Below are 21,454 nucleotides of genomic sequence, written 5' to 3'. Positions count from 1 at the left end.
GGGGGGTCCCCGGGAATGTGTCAGTATTTACAGAGGGTTCCGTGGGGAATGTGTCAGTATTTACAGGGGGTCCCTGGAGTGTGTGTCAGTATTTACAGGGGGGTCCCCGGGGAGTGTGTCAGTATTTACAGGGGGGTCCCCGGGGAGTGTGTCAGTATTTACAGGGGGGTCCCTGGGGAGTGTGTCAGTATTTTTGGGGGGTCCCCGGGGAGTGTGTCAGTATTTATAGGGGGGTCCCCGGGAGTGTGTCAGTATTTATAGTGGGGTCCCTGGGGGGTGTGTCAGTATTTATAGGGGGTCCCCGGGGAGTGTGTCAGTATTTATAGTGGGGTCCCCGGGAGTGTGTCAGTATTTATAGGGGGTCCCCGGGGAGTGTGTCAGTATTTATAGGGGGGTCCCCGGGGAGTGTGTCAGTATTTACAGAGGGTTCCGTGGGGAATGTGTCAGTATTTACAGGGGGTCCCTGGAGCGTGTGTCAGTATTTACAGGGGGGTCCCCGGGGAGTGTGTCAGTATTTACAGAAGGGTCCCCGGGGAGTGTGTCAGTATTTATAGTGGGGTCCCTGGGGAGTGTGTCAGTATTTACAGAGGGTTCCGTGGGGAATGTGTCAGTATTTACAGGGGGTCCCCGGGGAGTGTGTCAGTATTTACAGGGGGGTCCCCGGGGAGTGTGTCAGTATTTACAGAAGGGTCCCCGGGGAGTGTGTCAGTATTTATAGTGGGGTCCCTGGGGAGTGTGTCAGTATTTACAGGGGGGTCCCCGGGGAGTGTGTCAGTATTTATAGGGGGTTCCGGGGAGTGTGTCAGTATTTATAGTGGGGTCCCTGGGGAGTGTGTCAGTATTTATAGGGGGGTCCCCGGGGAGTGTGTCAGTATTTATAGGGGGGTCCCCGGGGAGTGTGTCAGTATTTATAGGGGGGTCCCCGGGGAGTGTGTCAGTATTTATAGGGGGGTCCCCGGGGAATGTGTCAGTATTTACAGAGGGTTCCGTGGGGAATGTGTCAGTATTTACAGAGGGTTCCGTGGGGAATGTGTCAGTATTTATAGGGGGGTCCCCGGGGAATGTGTCAGTATTTACAGGGGGTCCCTGGAGTGTGTGTCAGTATTTACAGGGGGTCCCTGGAGTGTGTGTCAGTATTTACAGGGGGTTCCCCGGGGAGTGTGTCAGTATTTACAGGGGGGTCCCCGGGGAGTGTGTCAGTATTTACAGAAGGGTCCCCGGGGAGTGTGTCAGTATTTACAGGGGGTTCCGGGGAGTGTGTCAGTATTTACAGGGGGTTCCGGGGAGTGTGTCAGTATTTATAGGGGGGGGCGTCCATGGGGAGAATCCAATGTTTACAGGGGATTTGTTTAATTTGAGGTCTCTGCTGGGTTTCTGGACCATGTAAATTTCCTGTTCATTAAAAGGAATGATTAAAAACTCTTCCTGATTTCCAAAGCTACCGATACTGAGATTCCAGTCTGTAAGCGGTGGGGAGTTATGGTTATTGTTGTTTCACGGTGCGGGGGTTGGGGAGATGAAATTCTAAACTGGCGGAGGGACAGATTTGACACAAGACCACAGAGCTGCAAACTCCTCCCTCCCTACATTCGCACTATATCAGTGTGTGTGTGTGTGCAATTTGGGAAGCGGGGAAACGGCTATTGAGCTCTATTGCAGTGAATCAGCCCTCGTCCCGGAGAGAACAGAAGTGCAATAATGCTGGAGGATTTCGCCCCGTTAGCCTTGATCACGATCCTGGGTGTTTTGGAACAAGGTAGCGTGGAGCCTCACTGAGTAACGCTGCTTTATTTCAGGTCAATTTCCACCGCTTGGGTTCAGCTGCTCCTTCGGCAGGAACCACAGGTTGACTCGGTTTGTGTTGTTGCTACTGGCTGGACCCATTCCCACTTGGTTGGTAGGAATATGATCGGTGCCACGCTGGAGCCATTGGCCAGTTGTTCCTGCTGTCTATTTGGCATGTTGTTGGTGCAGGTTTTTTTGGGATGACTTTTGTGACCTCTCCCATGTGGAGAAATGTCCCACGGAGCTTTGCAGAGGAATAATAAAACAAAGTATGACTCGAAGCCACAAAAAGGAGATATTTGGTCAAATTAACAAGGATAAAACGTGGTCAAAATGAATTTTAAGCAGTGTAGTGAGGTAAAGGGGTGTAGGGAGGGAATTCTAGAACTTGCCCAAGGCACTGAAGGTGCAGCCACCAACATGGGGTATTTACTCAGGCGATGTGGATGTCACAGGCAAGGTCAACATTTATTGCCTCTTGAGAAGGTAGCAGTGAGATGCCTTCTTGAACTGCTGCAGTCCATGTAGGTACACCCACAGTGCTGAAAGGGAGAGTGGCTATATACAAACCCAGAAGCTATTTCAATGATCAGATGCATTTTCACAGTGTCCCTGACTATATGTGTTTCCAACAAATGGTGGCACTGCTGCTGCACAGCGCCAGGGACCCAGGTTCAATTCTGGCCTCGGGTCACTGTCTTGTGCAGTCTGCACGTTCTCCCCATGTCTGTGTGCGTTTCCTCCGGGTGCTCCAGCTTCCTCCCACAGTCCAAAGATGTGCAGGTTAGGTTGATTGGCCATGTTAAATTAACCCTAGTGTCAGGGGGATTTGCAGGGTAAATGTGTGGAGTTACGGGAATAGGACCTGGGTGGGATTGTGGTCAGTACAGACTCGATGGGCCGAATGGCCTCCTTCTGCACTGTAGGGATTCTATGACGTAATTACATTTCAAAAGTCCTTCATTAGCTGCAGCGTACTTTGGGATGTCCTGAGATTGTGCTGTAGAAATGCAAAAATTTCTTTCAGCAATGCACCCAGTATTTTGTTGAGCATCAGTATGTCAAGTGAGGGCAGTGGCAGCATCTTTTTAAAGTAAAGTTTATTTATTAGTCGCAAGTAAGGCTTACATGAACACTGCAGTGAAGTTACTGTGAAATTCCCCTAGTCGCCACACTTTTAGAATTTAGAGAATTTAGCACGGCCAATGCACCTAACCGGCACGTCTTTCAGACTGTGGGAGGAAACCGGAGCGCCCGGAGGAAACCCATGCAGACATGGGGAGACTGTGCAAACTCCACACAGACAATGACCCAAGCTAGGAATCAAACCCAGGCCCCTGGCACTGTCAGGCAGCTGTGCTAACCACTATGCCACCGTGCTGCCCACCTTTGACGAGGAAGGGGTCTCTCAACGAAGGGCTCTGATGAAAGGTCATCTTGACTCGAGACATTGGCTCTATTCTCTCTCCACAGATGCTGTCGGACCTGCTGAGATTTTCCAGCATTTTCTGTTCTTGTTTCAGATTCCAGCATCTGCAGTATTTTGCTTTTTTTCTCTCGCTGCTTGTTGATTATTTCATCTGTATTCCAATCAGAGGCAAGTCAAGTAGGAATCACCGTTGGTGCCCTGCACCCCCAGAATTTCGGCATGTGAACCACTTGGTTTTTGAGCTTCCCATCGACGTGCAACAAATTTCCTTTTGTTGTGGCCATGCTGATCCTGTCTCTGCCCGCTCCTACAAGGTCTGCAAAACAATAACTTGCATTTACATAGCGTCTGTAACGCGGCAAAATGCCCCAAAGTGCTTCACAGGAGTGGCGTCTGTGCACTGTCCATTACTAGTTATTTCATCAGTACCTTGCATAAGCTTGTTTCTTAACTGGATCACAGATAAAGGGTGGGATTCCCTGATCTCGTTCGCCCGGTACGGTAGCCACAGTGGTTAGCACTGCTGCTTCACAGCTCCAGGGACCTGCGTTTGATTCCCGGCTTGGGTCAATGTCTGTGTGGAGTTTGCACATTCTCCTCGTGTCTGCGTGGGTTTCCTCCGGGTGCTCCGGTTTCCTCCCACAGTCCAAAGATGTGCAGGTTAGGTTGATTGGCCATGCGAAAATTGCCCCTTAGTGTCCTGAGATGTGTAGGTTCGAGGGATTAGCGGGTTAATATGTAGGGATATGGGGGTAGGGCCTGGGTTAGACTGTGGTCGGTGCAGACTCGATGGGCCGAATGGCCTCTTTCTGTACTGTAGGGTTTCTATGATTTCTCTGAGTGCCTTAAAGGGGAGTGCAGAGGCAAGAGAAGCTCAGGGGAGGGAATTCCAGAGATTAGGAGACAGGCAACTACAGGTAAAGGCACGACTTCTAAAAGGGGAGTGATTAAAATTAGGGTTGCTAAGGAGGTAAGAATTGGAGGGGCTCAGAGGTCCGGATGGCAGTGGGACTGGGAGGGAGTTCCAGTGATGGGTGGGCGAGACCATGGAGACATTTGAAAACCAGGATGAGAATTTTACAATGGCTCAGGGAGCTAAAGTTTTTTAAAAAGTTTATTTATTAGTCACAGGTAAGGCTTACATTAACACTGCAATGAAGTTACTGTGAAATTCCGCTAGTCGCCACACTCCGGCATCTGTTCGGGTCAAAGCACCTAACCAGCACGTCTTTCAGACTGTGGGAGGAAACCAGAGCACCCGGAGGAAACCCACGCAGACACGGGGAGAACGTACAAATTCCACACAGACACTGACCCAAGCCAGAATCGAATCCGGGCCCCTGGCGCTGTGAGGTAGCGGTGCTAACCACTGCGCCACCGTGGCTTCGTAAGTCAGTGAGCGCAGGGGTGATGGGCGAATGGGACCGATTGTGTGCGTGGGGATGCAGGCAGCAAGTGTTTTGAATCAGACAAAAATGTTTCAAAGAAGGAGATATATGCAGCCATAGGTTTTAAGTACTGTTTCTTAAAGAACATGCGAGAGCTGGAGAGGAATTGCGTGTAATCGTTTTTTGAAAAAAGCTAGACTGTTATCAGCTGATTCCAGGATAAGAATGAGGTTTTGAGTAAGGATGCATGATAATTAATTAATCTAGTGCAAGGCCAACCCATGTTAACTAAACAGAGATTGCATACTTAACGTGGGTTTAATTCAATGTGCTTTTGAGAATCGCAGTGAAACTTCAGTGTCTGGTTTGCCTGCAAAACAACCGTTATCTCAATTGCACAGAGCATTTTTTAAATGAGTGAAAAGCACTCTTGATATTTGTTCAGGAAGTTGGCAGCCTGTTCTGCTCCCAGCCCTGTAATTCCTGGAACGTAAGCGGGATAGAAGGACTTGGTCCAGCAACTTTCTGAATAAAGCATGAATTTGCATTTCTATAGCACCTTTCACAGTCTCTGGATTTACCAAAGCGTTTTACGGCTAATGAAGTACTTTTGAAATGCATTCACTGTTCTGACATAAGACACAGCAAGATCCCACAAGGAGCAATATGATGACAATCAGATATTTGAAACCCTACAGTGCAGAAGGAGGCCATTCAGCCCATTGAGTCTGCACTGACAACCATCCCACCCAGGCCCTATCCCCATAACCCCACATATTTACCCCATTAATCCCTATAGCCTACGCATCCCAGGACACTAAGTGGCAATTTATCATGGCCAATGCACCTAACCCGCACATTATTGGACTGTGGGAGGAAACCAGAGCACCCGGAGGAAACCCACGCAGGCACGGGGATAACGTGCAAACAGTGACCCAAGCTGGGAATCGAACCCAGCATTGTGAGGCAGCAGTGCTGACCACTGTGCCACCATGCCATCCTCTCTTAGTCTTTCTTTTGTTTGAGGATATGGGTCCAGGTCACTGGGGAGAGCTCATAATACCATAAGATACAGGAGCAGAGAGATAGGCCACTCGGTCCATCAAGTCTTCTCTGCCATTTAATGAGATCATGGCTGATCTGATGTGATAACTCTGCTGCTCTCCTTCAAAATTGTGACCATGGGATGTTTAGATCCACAATGCTGTGGTTTAATATCATCTGCAATGGTACATTGCTCCCTCTGGTCCACACAGATCTTGGAGCAACGTGTGAACGCACGTCCTTTTAACTCCAAGGCCCTAGTGCCATCCACTCAACTATGGCAGATATTGAACACTTGGGAATATGATTCAGAAGTTCAGGAGATACAAAAAATGGCTGTGTGGATGATTGTGAGTGTTATAGAGTGTTTAGTAAGCATCTTACTTTGAATGAATGTACTAATATCTTTAGTGTAACTGAGCATGAGCAAGTGATGTCATCGGTAGGGTCAACATTGGTGGGTTTAGTCTCACCACGAGGGAGCTGTGTGACTCACTGCCTCCAGTTCAGAGTTCATGCTGTACTGTATTTTGATATTTTTATAAAGAAGGTTGAATATCACAACGCATTCGACTAGCTTTCTGTGCCAAGTCATACACTGAGGAAGAAAGCTGTGGACAGCAGGAAGATACCAATGGATTGGTCAGGTGGGTAGAAAAGTGGCAAGTGGAACTCAAATCAGAGAAGTGTGAAATAATGCATTTACAATCATAGAATCACTACAGTGCAGGAGGCCATTGAGCCCATCGAGCCTGCACCGATAATCCCGCCCAGCCCCTATCCCCATAACCCCATGCATTTACCCTGCTAATCAGATGAAATCAAGTTGGGTGGGAGGGTGAACTGTGACGCAGATGCAGAGATCCTTCAGCATGATCTGGACAGGTTGGGTGAGTGGACAAATCGATGGCAGATGCAGCATAATTTGGATAAATGTGAGGTTATTCACTTTGGAAGCAGAAACAAGAAGGCAGATTACTACCTGAATGGCTGTAAATTGGGAGAGGGGAGTGTGCAGCGGGACCTGGGTGTCCTTGTGCACCAGTCGCTGAAGGTAAGCATGCAGGTGCAGCAGGCGGTAAGGCAAATGGTACGTTGGCCTTCATTGCGAGAGGTTTTGAGTACAGGAGCAGGGATGTGTTGTTGCGATTATACACGGCCTAGGTGAGGCCACGCCTAGAGTATTGTGTGCAGTTTTGTTCTCCTTTTCTGAGGAAGGATGTTCTTGCCCTCGAGGGAGCGCAGCGAAGGTTTACCCGGCCGAATCCGGGGATGGCGGGACTGATGTATGAGGAGAGGTTGACCAGATTCGGATTGTTTTCACTGGAGTTCAGACGAATGAGGAGGGATCTCATAGAGACTTCTAAAATTCTAACAAGACTAGACAGGGTAGATGTAGGGAGGATGTTCCCGATGGTGTGGGAGTCCAGAACCAGAGTAACAGTCTGAGGATTAAGGATAGACCATTTAGAACATAGAACAGCACAGTACAGGCCCTTCGGCCCTCGATGTTGTGCTGAGCTTTGTCCAAAACCAAGATCAAGCTATCCCACTCCCTATCATTCTGGTGTGCTCCATGTGCCTATCCAATAACCGCTTGAAAGTTCCTAAAGTATCCGACTCCACTATCACAGCAGGCAGTCCATTCCACACCCCAACCACTCTCTGAGTAAAGAACCTACCTCAAACATCCCTCCTATATCTCCCACCACGAACCTTATAGTTATGCCCCCTAGTAACATCTACATCCACCCAAGGAAATAGTCACCGAACGTCCACTCTATCAATCCCCCTCATCATCTTATAAACCTCTATCAAGTCGCCTCTCATCCTCCTCCGCTCTAAAGAGAAAAGCCCTAGCTCCCTCAACCTTTCCTCATAAGACCTACCCTCCAAACCAGGCAGCATCCTGGTAAATCTCCTCTGCACTCTTTCCAGTGCTTCCACATCCTTCTTATAGTGAGGTGACCAGAACTGCACACAATATTCCAAATGTGGTCTCACCAAGGTCCTGTACAGTTGCAGCATAACCCCACGGCTCTTAAACTCCAACCCCCTGTTAATAAAAGCTAACACACTATAGGCCTTCTTCACAGCTCTATCCACCTGAGTGGCAATTTTCAGAGATCTGTGGATATGAACCCCAAGATCTCTCTGTTCCTCCACATTCATGATTGCCCTCCAACCACCACAACCATCTTTCTTTGTGCAAAGTATGACTCCAACCAGTGGAGAGTTTATCCCCTGATTCCCATTGACTCCAGTTTTGGGCTCCTTGATGCCACACTCGGTCAAATGCTGCCTTGGTATCGAGGACAGTCATTCTCACCTCACATCTGGCATTCAGCTCTTTTGTCCATGTTTGGACGAAGGTGGTAACGAGGTCTGTAGACAAGTGGCCCTGATGTAACCGACACTGAGCATCAGTGTGAGGGTTACTGCTGAGTAAGTGTTGGTTGATTATTCTGTCAATGACACCTTCCATCACTTTGCTGATGATTGAGAGTAGACAGGACAGAAATTGGCTGCATTGGACTTGTTCTGTTTTTTTGAATGGACAGGATATATCTAGGTAATTTCCCACATTGTCGGGTAGGTGTTTGTGTTGTAGCTGTACTGAAACAGCCTGGCTAGAAACACAACTAGTTCCGGAGCACAAGCCTTCGACTGCGATGTTGCTGTTCCATAGACTCGAGTGCACCATCTACAATGACACAACAGTGCTACGCTGATAGTTAAGGCTGTGTTCTGGGATAAGACATTAATCTGAGATGCTGCTTGTGGGTTCAACGTGAAAGATATCACAGGACTAATGGTACAAATAGGAGGGAAATTCTTGGTGTCTTGGGCAACATTCCTTCCTGAACCATCGTAATAACTCATTCATCTCACTTCCTTTTGGTGACATGCAATATTTTGAAAGGATTACGAGGCGTGTATTAAGTAATAATGATTGGCTGCATTTAAACAATAATTAATGTGCTGAATCACCGAGACACTGCTTAAGAATGTGCTCAGAACCTATTTCAATAGACATTCCTTCTTTCTGAATGAGTTTATTAATGTAATTGCAGTGTCAATGATAGTGCTTTCAGTTTCAAACGTTATTGCATTGTGCCTATTCTTCGTGTCAGCTGTGGTTCAGTGGGTAAACATTAGCGCCTCTGGGATAAGAAAGTTCGGATTGAAGCCCAAACTACAGACTTGAGCACAAAACACCCAGGCTGTAACTTCAGGGCAGGACTGAGGTACCATTCAAAGCAGAAGCTCATCTGCCCTGCCAGGTGGGTTGTGAAGATCTGTTTTGAAGAAGAACGTGGGGGGGGTTTCCCCGGTTTCCTGGGTCAGCAATTACCCCATAACCGATACTGAAACAGATGATCTGATCATTATTGCTTTACTGTGCCACTTTGCTGTACTCTTAATTGGCCAATTACATTGCAACACTCCATTGGAACATCCTGAGGTTACAAATGGTGCTAGGCAAATCTTCCTTTTCATTAATTAAGATTTCCTGGTTCATTTCCTGGTCCATGGAAAAGGTCCTTAGAGATGGGATTTACGACCATTTAGAAAGATGCGGATTAATCCGGGATAGTCAGCACGGATTCGCGAAGGGCAAGTCGTGCCTCACAAATTTGATAGAATTTTTTGAGGAGGTAACTAAGTGTGTTGATGAAGGTAGGGCAGTTGATGTCATATACATGGATTTTAGTAAGGCGTTTGATAAGGTCCCCCATGGTCGGCTTATGATGAAAGTGAGGAGGTGTGGGATAGAGGGAAAGTTGGCCAATTGGATAGGTAACTGGCTGTCTGATCGAAGACAGAGGGTGGTGGTGGATGGAAAATTTTCGGATTGGAGGCAGGTTGCTAGCGGAGTGCCGCAGGGATCAGTGCTTGGTCCTCTGCTCTTTGTGATTTTTATTAATGACTTAGAGGAGGGGGCTGAAGGGTGGATCAGTAAATTTGCTGATGACACCAAGATTGGTGGAGTAGTGGATGAGGTGGAGGGCTGTTGTAGGCTGCAAAGAGACATAGATAGGATGCAAAGCTGGGCTGAAAAATGGCAAATGGAGTTTAACCCTGATAAATGTGAGGTGATTCATTTTGGTAGGACTAATTTAAATGTGGATTACAGGGTCAAAGGTAGGGTTCTGAAGACTGTGGCGGAACAGAGAGATCTTGGGGTCCATATCCATAGATCTCTAAAGGTTGCCACTCAAGTGGATAGAGCTGTGAAGAAGGCCTATAGTGTGTTAGCTTTTATTAACAGGGGGTTGGAGTTTAAGAGCCGTGGGGTTATGCTGCAACTGTACAGGACCTTGGTGAGACCACATTTGGAATATTGTGTGCAGTTCTGGTCACCTCACTATAAGAAGGATGTGGAAGCACTGGAAAGAGTGCAGAGGAGATTTACCAGGATGCTGCCTGGTTTGGAGGGTAGGTCTTATGAGGAAAGGTTGAGGGAGCTATGGCTGTTCTCTCTGGAGCGGAGGAGGCTGAGGGGAGACTTAATAGAGGTTTATAAAATGATGAAGGGGATAGATAGAGTGAACGTTCAAAGACTATTTCCTCGGGTGGATGGAGCTATTACAAGGGGGCATAACTATAGGGTTCGTGGTGGGAGATATAGGAAGGATATCAGAGGTAGGTTCTTTATGCAGAGAGTGGTTGGGGTGTGGAATGTACTGCCTGCAGTGATAGTGGAGTCAGACACTTTAGGAACATTTAAGCGGTTATTGGATAGGCACATGGAGCACACCAGGATGATAGGGAGTGGGATAGCTTGATCTTGGTTTCAGATAAAGCTCGGCACAACATCGTGGGCCGAAGGGCCTGTTCTGTGCTATACTGTTCTATGTTCTAAAACAAAGATCGGGATTTTCCAGTCCCGCTCACCCACCAGCGGGATTGACCAGTCCCACCAAAGGTCAATGGATCTTTGTCCGGGCTGTCGTATCTCCTGCACCACCAGGGGGCTGGAAAATCCCAGCCTTAAAATCATTGATATTAAAAGGATCAGCAAGTTTGTTAATTGTAATTTAGGAAATGGTGACTGTGTGTGACACCAGAGACAGGATTTTCCGGCCACGAGCGCTCCAAGACCGGAAAGTTCCGCCTGAGCTCAGTGGACCTTTACGTGGTCGGCTGAATTTCCTGTCTCGTCCGTTACAATTTCTAACCCACGACGGGCGAGACGCAACATTTTCAGCTCAGCAGGTGGCACGATGGTTAGCATCGCTGCCTCACAGCGCCAGGGACCCGGGTTCAATTCCGGCCTCGGGTGACTGTGTGGAGTCTGCACGTTCTCCCCGTGTCTGCGTGGGTTTCCTCCGGGTGCTCCGGTTTCCTCCCACAGTCCAAAGATGTGCGGGTTAGGTCGATTGGCCATGCTAAATTGCCCCCTTAGTGTCAGGGGGATTAGGAGGGTAAATATGTGGTGTTATGGGGATAGGACCTGGATGGGATTGTTGTTGGTGCAGGCTCGATGGGCCAAATGGCCTCCTTCAGCACTGTAGATTCTATGATTCTAACTTGAATACTTAAAATTGAGGACGTTTGAGATCGTGGGGAATAAACTAGAGTCTTTCAGTTTGAAACTCCACATCTCGGGAAGGATATACTGACTGTGGAGAGGGTGCAGCTCAGTTTCACAAGAAAGATATCGGGGCTTGAAACTTACAGGATACTGCGAGGCCTGGATAGAATGGATGTGGAGAGGATGTTTCCACTAGTGGGAAAAACTAGAACCAGAGGGCACAACCTCAGGCTAAAGCAACGATCCTTTAAAACAGAGATGAGGAGGAATTTCTTCAGCCAGAGGGTGGTGAATCTGTGGAACTCTTTGCCACAGAAGGCTGTGGAGGCCAGGTCATTGAGTGTCTTTAAGACAGAGATAGATATGTTCTTCATTAATAAGGGGATCAGGGGTTATGGGGAAAAGGCAGGAGAATGGGGATGAGAAAAATATCAGCCATGATTGAATGGTGGAGCAGACTCGATGGGCCGAGTGACCTAATTCTGCTCCTATGTCTTATGGTCTTATGGCTTAAATTTTGAGGGCAGGTTGATTAGACCAGCCTAGTGTTCCCTCGGGTATAGAGGAGTAATGGGGCAATGTAATCAAAGTGTTTAAGATGGTTAAAGGAAGATAGATCAAGAGGAACTATTTCTGGGAGGAAATCAGAATGAGAAGGTGTAACCTTTAAAATTAGAGCCAGGCCAATTCGGGGTGATGTCAAGAAACACTTTTTCACACAGAGCAGTGGAACTCTGGAACATTCTGCCCAACGAGGTTGTGGACTCTTGGGGTCAATAAGAGTTTTCAGAATGGAGCTTGTTGTATTTTTAGTGGGTGAGGTTATGGAGAGATCACTGACATAGCAGAACTGCGGCGGTGAGGTGCAGAACAGGCACAAGGGGCAGAATGGCCTTCTCTTGTTCCTTGGGGTTAGAGTGGGTGATGGTGCAATGAGTTTTTGATTTCTGCTGGGGTGCAGGGAGGGAGAGTGCGGGGGGTGGGGAGGGAGGGTGTGGGGGGTGGGGCGTGGGGAGGGAGGGTGCGGAGGGTGGGGGCGCGGGGAGGGAAGGTGCGGGGAGTGGGGGCACGGAGAGCGAGGATGCAGGGGGTGGGGGAGTAGATGGGGAGGGAGGATGCGGGGAATTGGGGGCACAGGGAGGGAGGGTGCGGGGGATGGGGAGGGAAGGTGCAGAGGGTGGGGGCGCGGGGAGGGAGGATGCAGGGAGTTGGGGTGGGGGAGCGGGTGGGGAGGGAGGGTGCAGGGATTGGGGGCGCAGGGAGGGAGGGTGGGGAGGGAGGGTGCGGGGGCGCAGGGAGGGAGGGTGCGGGGGGTGGGGGCGCGGGGAGGGAGGATGCAGGGGGTGGGGGTGGGGGAGTGGGTGGGGAGGGAGGGTGCGGGGAATTGGGGGCGCAGGGAGGGAGGGTGCGGGGGGTGGGGGCGCGGGTGGGGGCGGGATGGTGGTGAAGAATGTCGGTGAGGTATTTGGAACCCAGAGAGGAGAAAGAAAGTTAAATTAGTGCAGCATTAACTGATAAGATATGGTTAGAGGCACAGCATTATCGAACACGTAGGTGGGGGAAACCACTTTAAATAACAACTTTAAAGTTTATTTATTAGTGTCACAAGTAGGCTTACATTAACACTGCAATGAAGTTACTGTGAAAACCCCCTAGTCGCCACACTCCGGCGCTGTTCGGGTACACTGAGGGAGAATTTAGCACGGCCAAAGCACCTAACCCGCACATCTTTGTGAGTGTGGAGGAAACCGGAGCACCCGGAGGGAACCCACGCAGACACGGGGAGAATGTGCTGACTCTGCACAGTGACCCAAGCTGGGAATCGCACTGTGAGGCAGCAATGCTAACCACTGTGCCACAGTGCTGCCTCATAACTTGAGCTGTGCAAGGTCTCGCTACATATTACCTGGCAATGTACTGTCCAGATTTGTCAGGTGCATTGCTTTACAATAACTTGCATGAACGCCTTTAGTGTAGCGACAGATTCCAAGGTGCTTCAAAGGAGTGGAATCAAACAGAAACCAGGGACAGGGAGATGGGACAGATAAGCAGAAGCTTGGTCAAAAAGGTAGATTTTGAAGAGTGTCTCAAAGCAGAAGGATGCTTACTAACCGAACCCTGGGCCCAGTAACAACATCATTGTCACTGGCCAGTAACACAACATTACAACAGCATTACTGGTGAATTTTTTTACTGCGATATGGTGGGCTCTGAATTGAAGGGTGAAAAGACTGGAGGAATTGTGCAACTTCCCGTCTGTGAGGCCCGAGAAAGGGAACCTTGATAATTGTGTAACCAGAAAATGAGAACTATGTGAAGTGAATGGAGAAAGATGTGGGGTTTTAAAAATTCATTTGTGGGACTTGCCCACCCCCAGTTGCCCTTGAGAAGGTGGTGGTGAATGGCTTGCTGGGACATTTCAGAGGGCAGTTAAGAGTCAACCATATTGCTGTGGTTCTGGAGTCACAATGGCACGGTGGTTAGCACTACTACCTCATAGTGCCAAGGACCCAGGTTTGATTCCCGGCTTGGGTCACTGTCTGTGCGGAGTTTGCACATTCTCTGCGTGGATTTCTTCCGGGTGCTCTGGTTTCCTCCCACAGTCCAAAGATGTGCAGGTTAGGTGGATTGGCCATGCTAAATTGCCCATTAGTGTTAAGGGGGACTAGCTAGGGTAAATTTACGGGGTTATGGGGATAGGGCCTGGGTGGGATTTTGGTTGGTGCAGACTCAATGGGCCGAATGGCTTCCTTCTCCCTGTAGGGATTCTATGGAGTCACATGTAGGCCAGACCAGGCAAGGACAGCAGATTTCCTTCCCTAAAGGACATTAGTGAACCAGATGGGGTTTTCCGACAATCGACAATGGTTTCATGGTCACCAGTAGATTTTAAATTCCAGCTGGGGACACAAGGTGGGGGAGGAAGAAACTCAAATGAAGAAAAGCTCGCATTTGCACGTGGGTTTTGACAATCCCAGGATATCTCAAAGCGCTTTCCAGCCAATTTAAAATGTGGTCACTGTTGCAATTTAAGAAAGGTGGCCGCCAATTCCTTCATCACGAGCTCCTGCAATCAGGAAGTCAGTACTGGAAAGATCACTTGTTGTTCAGGGATGATTGAGGGACAAATATTGGCTGGGGCATCGGGGAGAGCTCCCTTCTCCTCTTCGAAATGGCACCTTTTACGGCCACTCGAGCTGTCAATGCCACGGGCCATGAGGCATTGCACTGCACCAGGTATGACAGACACCAGGTAATTCAAACCCTACTGTTAAACGGAGAGGCATGTTGCTGGGGCAACGTTGTAAGAAGTAACAGGGAACTACAGGCTGGATAGTTAAAGTAAGAACCAATTGAAGATAATCAAGCTCGTAATGGGTTGATGAGTAAATTGGATCTGGGAATTCACCGTCGTATGACTGGTGGAAACCACTGAGTGATTTGTGAGACTGCACCAACTCCACCCTCTTACAGCCTCAGGCATCGTCTCGATTATTTCCTATTCTACAGTGTGTTCATTATACATGAGGCCTCTGGGACTGAGTTTTGCTGATATTTGTCCTGGTCTTTAGGCATGTATTAATATTGGTGAAGGCAGCAACGGATGGGCAAGGACACGACACTGCCGGTGTATTGGGAAGTGGAAGGGCTTAGAGCAATTAGAGGTGGTCACCTGGGAGAATTGGGCTGGAGATTCCCACCTGAGACAGTTAGGATGGAAGTTGTTAAACAGTTTTGCTTGGTAATACAAGACTTGAATATTGCTGAAAAGAGAGACGTGTTGCTGAAACTTTTCATCTCGCACTCATCAGGACAAATGCAAGAATGCCAAATTTCAAACAATCGCAACAATTTATACCACAGGAGAAAAGGGTGCTGATTAGTTGACAAGTTGATTTGGATTGGCTGAAGTGTTGCCATGGAGAAAGGAACAGGCTCCCCACACTCCTGGTTAATTCCAAAGAGATGATGTGGAGATGCTGGCGTTGGACTGGGGTAAACACAGTAAGAAGTCTCACAACACCAGGTTAAAGTCCAACAGGTTTATTTGGTAGCACAAGCCACAAGTGGCTTTTGCTACCAAATAAACCTGTTGGACTTTAACCTGGTGTTGTGAGACTTCTTACTGTAATTCCAAAGAGACACAAGGCTTGAACATATTCCTTTCATTTACAGAGAATGGGTCCCAGTGTATGAATGTATGTTACTTCTAGCTAGCATTATATTAGACATGTTACGAGCTCGACTGATTATCTTAAATTGGTTTTTAGTTTAGCTATTCAGCCTATAGTTCCCCGTTACTTCTCCATAGCAATGCCTCGGCCGCAGACACGGGGAGAATGTGAAAACTCCACACAATCAACTTAGGCCAGAATCGAACCTGGGTACCTGGAGCTGTGAGGCAGCAGTGCTAACCACTGTGCCACCTTGCCACCCATATTTTGTTCCATTTGCTTGTCCCAATACCAACTGACTGCTAGAAATGGAATCCTCTTGTCCTATATGAGGAAGGGATTCAGATACCTGGACAATTGGGACTCATTCTGGGGTGGTTGGGACCTCTACAAACGGGATGGTCTACACCTGAACCAGGGGGGTACCAATATCCTGGGGGGAAATTTGCTAATGCTCTTAGGGAGGGTTTAAACTAATTCAGCAGGGGGATGGGAACCTGAATTGTAGCTCCAGTGTACAGGAGGTTGAGAGTAGTGAGGTCATGGATGAGGTTTCAAGGTCGCAGGAGTGTACTGGCAGGCAGGAAGGTGGTTTGAAGTGTGGCTACTTCAACGCCAGGAGCATCCGGAATAAGGTGGGTGAACTTGCAGCATGGGTTGGTACCTGGGACTTCGATGTTGTGGCCATCTCGGAGACATGGATAGAGCAGGGACAGGAATGTTTGTTGCAGGTTCCGGGGTTTAGATGTTTCAGTAAGAGCAGGGAAGGTGGTAAAAGAGGGGGAGGTGTGGCATTGTTAGTCAAGGACAGTATTACAGTGGCAGAAAGGATGTTTGATGAGGACTCGTCTACTGAGGTAGTATGGGCTGAGGTTAGAAACAGGAAAGGAGAGGTCACCCTGTTGGGAGTTTTCTATAGGCCTCCGAAAAGTTCCAGAGATGTAGAGGAAAGGATTGCAAAAGTAACAGGGTAGTTGTTTTGGGGGACTTTAACTTTATAAATATTGACTGGAAAAGCTATAGTTCGAGTACTTTAGAGGGGTCAGTTTTTGTCCAATGTGTGCAGGAGGGTTTCCTGACACAGTATGTAGATAGGCCAACAAGAGGTGAGGCCACATTGGATTTTGTACTGGGTAATGAACCAGACCAGGTGTTAGATTTGGAGGTAGTTGAGCACTTTGGTGATAGTGACCACAATTCGGTTACGTTTACTTTAGTGATGGAAAGGGATAGGTATATACCGAAGGGCAAGAGTAAGAGCTGAGGGAAAGGAAATTATGATGCGATTAGGCAAAATTTAGGATGCATAGATTGGGGAAGGAAACTGCAGGGGATGGGCACAATTGAAATGTGGAGCTTGTTCAAGGAACAGCTACTGCGTGTCCTTGATAAGTATGTACTTGTCAGGCAGGGAGGAAGTGGTCGAGCGAGGGAACCGTGGTTTACTAAAGAAGTGGAATCTCTTGTGAAGAGGAAGAAGGAGACTTATGTAAAGATGTGATGTGAAGGTTCAGTTAGGGCGCTTGAGAGTTACAAGTTAGCCAGGAAGGACCTAAAGAGAGAGCTGAGAAGAGCCAGGAGGGGACATGAGAAGCCTTTGGCAGGTAGGATGAAGGAAAACCCTAAAGCTTTCTATAGATATGTCAGGAATAAAAGAATGACGAGGGTAAGATTAGGGCCAGTCAAGGACAGTAGTGGGAAGTTGTGCGTGGAGTCTGAAGAGATAGGAGAGGTGCTAAATGAATATTTTTCGTCAGTATTCACGCAGGAAAAAGACAATGTTGTCGAGGAGAATACAGAGATACAGGCTATTCTTTAAATCATAGAATCCTACAGTGCAGAAAGAGGCCATTTGGCCCATTGAGTCTGCACCAACCACAATCCCACCCAGGCCCTATACACATATTCCTACATATTTACCCACTAACCCCTCTAACTATGCATCCCGGGGCACTAAGGGGCAATTTAGCATGGCCAATCAACCTAGCCCGCACATCTTTGGACTGTGGGAGGAAACCGGAGCACCCGGAGGAAACCCACGCAGACACAGGGAGAATGTACAAACTCCACCCAGACAGCAACCTGAGCCAGGAATCGAACCCTGGTCCCTGGAGCTGTGAAGCAGCAGTGCTAACCACTGTGCTACCATGCCGCCCATCTATTGGACTCGATGGAATTGAGGTTAATAAGGAGGAGGTGTTAGCAATTCTGGAAAGTGTGAAAATAGATAAGTCCCCTGGGCCGGATGGGATTTATCCTAGGATTCTCTGGGAGGCGAGGGAGAAGATTGCAGAGCCTTTGGTTTTGATCTTTATGTCGTCATTGTCTACAGGAATGGTGCCAGAAGACTGGAGGATAGCAAATGTTGTCCCCTTGTTCAAGAAGGGGAGTAGAGACAATCCTGGTAATTATAGACCAGTGAGCCTTACTTCTGTTGTGGGCAAAGTTTTGGAAAGGATTATAAGAGATAGGATTTATAATCATCGAGTAAGGAATAATTTGATTAGGGATAGTCAACACGGTTTTGTGAAGGGTAGGTCGTGCCTCACAAACCTTATTGAGTTCTTTGAGAAGGTGACCAAAGAGGTTGATGAGGGTAAAGCAGTTGATGTGGTGAATATGGATTTCAGTAAAGCATTTGATAAGGTTCCCCACGGTAAACTATTGCAGAAAATACAGACACATGGGATTGAGGGTGATTTAGTGGTTTGGATCAGGAATTGGCTAGCTGTAAGAAGACAGAGGGTGGTGGTTGATGGGAAATGTTCATCCTGGAGTTCAGTTACTAGTGGTGTACCGCAAGGACCTGTTTTGGGGCCACTGCTGTTTGTCATTTTTATAAATGGCCTGGATGAGGGCATAGAAGGATGGGTTAGTAAATTTGCGGATGACACTAAAGTCGGTGGAGTTGTGGACAGTGCGGAAGGTTGTCGCAGGTTACAGAGGGACATAGATAAGCTGCAGAGCTGGGCTGAGAGGTGGCAAATGGAGTTTAATGCGGAAAAGTGTGAGGTGATTCACTTTGGAAGGAGTAACAGGATTACAGAGTACTGGGCTAATGGTAAGATACTTGGGAGTGTGGATGAGCAGAGAGATCTCGGTGCCCATGTGCATAGATCCCTGAAAGGTGGCACCCAGGTTGACAGGGTTGTTAAGAAGGTGTTAGCTTTTATTGGTAGAGGGATTGAGTTTTGGAGCCAGGAGGTCATGTTGCAGCTGTACAAAACTCTGGTGCGGCCGCACTTGGAGTATTGCGTACAGTTCTGGTTGCCGCATTATAGGAAGGATGTGGAAGCATTGGAAAGGGTGCAGAGGAGATTTACCAGGATGTTGCCTGGTATGGTGGGAAGGTCTTATGAGGAAAGGCTGAGGGACTTGAGGTTGTTTTCGTTAGAGAGAAGAAGGTTAAGAGGTGACTTAATAGAGGCATACAAGATGATCCGAGGATTAGATAGGGTGGATAATGAGAGCCTTTTTCCTCGGATGGTGATGGCTAGCACGAGGGGACATAGCTTTAAATTGAGGGGTGATAGATGTAGGACAGATGTCAGAGGTAGGTTCTTCACTCAGAGAGTAATAAGGGCATGGAATGCCTTGCCTGCAGCAGTAGTGGACTCGCCAACAGTAAGGGCATTTAAATGGTCATTGGATAAACATATGGATGATATTGGAATAGTGTAGGTTAGATGGGCTTTAGATTGGTTTCACAGGTCGGCGCAACATCGAGGGCCGAAGGGCCTGTACTGCGCTGTAATGTTCTATGTTCTATTTTTCCTGTTCCCGTTCTTTCCTAGGCTGTATTTGGATGTGTGACTGTTCCTCATGTATGGACAGTGAGTGTCTTCAGTTTGTTTAAGTGAGAAGTGGAGTTGGGGGGGGAGGGAAACTCCTCAACTTTCTGCTCCCTGAAGCTCACATCCAAGAACTCTTTGGGTTGCACACCTACCAAGGCAGAAAGACAATCTGACAAATTGCTTTAAAGGAAAATCTTTACAAAGGAAAGACTTAGATTTCTATAGCACCTTTCACCACCTCTGGATATCCCAAATCAAGTCATATCCAATTTAGTATTTTTGACGTGTAGTTCTACTATTGTAAAGTAGGAAATGAGTCAGTAAATATTTGCACAGCAAGATTTCAGAAATGGGATCTTAGTTTGAATCAGTGTTCAGCATTCTTATCTCCTCGTCAGAGGGTGGCATGGTGGAGGGGGCAACATGGTGGCGCAGTGGTTAGCACTGCTGCCTCACAGCCCCAGGGACCCAGGTTCAATTCCCGGTTTGGATCAATGTCTGTGTAGAGTTTGCACATTCTCCCCGTGTCTGCGTGGGCTTCCTCTGGGTGCTCCGGTTTCCTCCCACAGTCTAAAAGATGTGCTGGTTAGGCGCATTGGCCGTGCTAAATTCTCCCTCAATGTACCAGAACAGGCGCCAGAGTGTGGCGACTAGGGGATTTTCACAGTAACTTAACTGCAGTGTGAATGTAAGCCTACTTGTGACACTAATAAATAAACTTAATTTTAACTTTAAGGTTATGGATTTGAGCCTATTTTAGAGACCTGAGCACAAAATCTAGGCATTGTGATACTCCCGGGCAGCACTGTAGGAGTCCTGCGCCGTCAGAGGTGCCATCTTTCATAGGAGACGTTAAACCGAAGCCTTTTCAGATGCCATGGTGACTATTCAAAGAAGATCTGGAAGGCTCTGCACCATGTTCTGGTCTGTGGTTATCCCATAATCAACACTGAATTTCAGATTATCTGGCCGTTCACCTTGCTGTCAGAGGGAGCTGGCTGTGAGCAAATTGTTGTAACATTGAACGACTATTCAGCAACACTTCTTTGCTTGCAAGAGGAGTGAGCTACGGTTATGAAATGTTTGGTAGAATTGCGAGTCCTTCCACCTGGATTGTGCGGCTCAGTTTCATTCTCAACTCCTCCATTGGGGCAACTTGTCAAATTGAAAGGAAAGAGTTGAACTCGATACATGTCTGGAGAATGAAAGATTTAAATATCTCGCCCTAAAGTATTTTCATCCCTCTGTGATGTGCTTATGTGCTAATGGCCTCTCCTTCTCTCCAATGCAGCTTATTTTACGCTTCAAGTGATCTATGCAAGAAGAAGATTCCACATTTCGCCCCCCGCAGTCAGTGGTAATGAAGACTTTGAGAGAGTCTACAGAGCACAGTAAGGGAGCCACATCTCCGATCTCATTCAGACCTATCGTAGGGAACCTGGCGCCAGCGCCAAGGGGTGAAAGTGACGGTGCAGTGGGCAGGATGAACCCGGGTCCCTGGCGCTATGAGGCAGCAGTGCTAACCATTGTGCCACTGTGCCGTCCTAGTTCTTGGACTGCTGCAGTTTTGCGTGGTAACCTCTTCACACAAAGGCTTGTGCAAATCTGGAACCCTCTTCCCAAAAGGCTGTTGAGGATTGGGGGGGGGGCAATTGAAAATGACGATTCGAAGGCTGGTGTCCACCCCCCCCCCTCCCCCCCCCACCCCCCACCGCGCAGCAAGTATCCCCACAGCGGAAGCAGCTCGTCATTGGCTGCCACTGGGATCTTCTGGTTTCGCCAAAGTCTACGGTGTTTTGCTTCGCCCGTCCCATTGCCGCAGTGGGGTGGGGGGGGGGGGGGGGGGGGAGTGAAGGGGTGAGGGGAAGGGGGAGTGGGGGAGGGGATGGGGGAGGGGGGAAGGGGGAGGGAGAGAGGGGAGGGGAAGGGAATGAGGGGAGGGGGAGGGTTACCTTTGGGCGGGTCTGGAAGATCTTGCCTGTGGGAAGGGCCAGATGATTCCACTCGAAGGTGGATAGAGTTTTATTAGCTAAGGGTATTAAACATTATGGAACCAAGGCAGGTAGATGGAGTTCATGTACAGGTTAGCCATGGTCTGACTCAAGGGGCTGAATGGTCTCCTCCACATTCCTAGCTTATTTTGCAACTATAGTTTGAACTGCTGTACAGTTCCCAGCACCATATCATTTATCTAAACCCAGCGCAACATTTTCTGCATTATTTAAATTTAAATCTGTCTGTCCATCCCCTTGTCCCTTCTGTTGTTCCCTCACCCCTCCCTCGTTCCGTCCCCCCTCCCT

At 48.2% G+C, this 21,454-nt stretch overlaps 1 protein-coding gene across 3 annotated transcripts in view; it reads left to right on the top strand.

Moving 5' to 3' along the window:
• The first annotated feature begins 1,603 nt into the window (after window positions 1–1,603).
• The window catches only part of ltc4s (leukotriene C4 synthase), a 29,730-nt gene continuing 9,879 nt past the window's right edge, over window positions 1,604–21,454 (top strand). For all 3 annotated transcript variants that reach the window (XR_013499832.1, XR_013499831.1, XM_078231790.1), the window contains exons 1-2: window positions 1,604–1,756; window positions 20,446–20,545. Coding sequence is in view for 1 of the 3 variants with exons in the window: in XM_078231790.1 (XP_078087916.1) it covers window positions 1,699–1,756; window positions 20,446–20,545 (158 nt within the window). In the remaining 2 variants the exon portion in view is untranslated. The remainder of the gene's footprint in view (window positions 1,757–20,445; window positions 20,546–21,454) is intronic.

This window comes from Mustelus asterias, chromosome 16 (genome assembly GCF_964213995.1).
Source record: "Mustelus asterias chromosome 16, sMusAst1.hap1.1, whole genome shotgun sequence".
Taxonomy (NCBI): domain Eukaryota; kingdom Metazoa; phylum Chordata; class Chondrichthyes; order Carcharhiniformes; family Triakidae; genus Mustelus; species Mustelus asterias.
The sequence above is the reverse complement of the archived record's forward strand: the minus strand, read 5'-3'. Positions and strand labels throughout refer to the sequence as shown.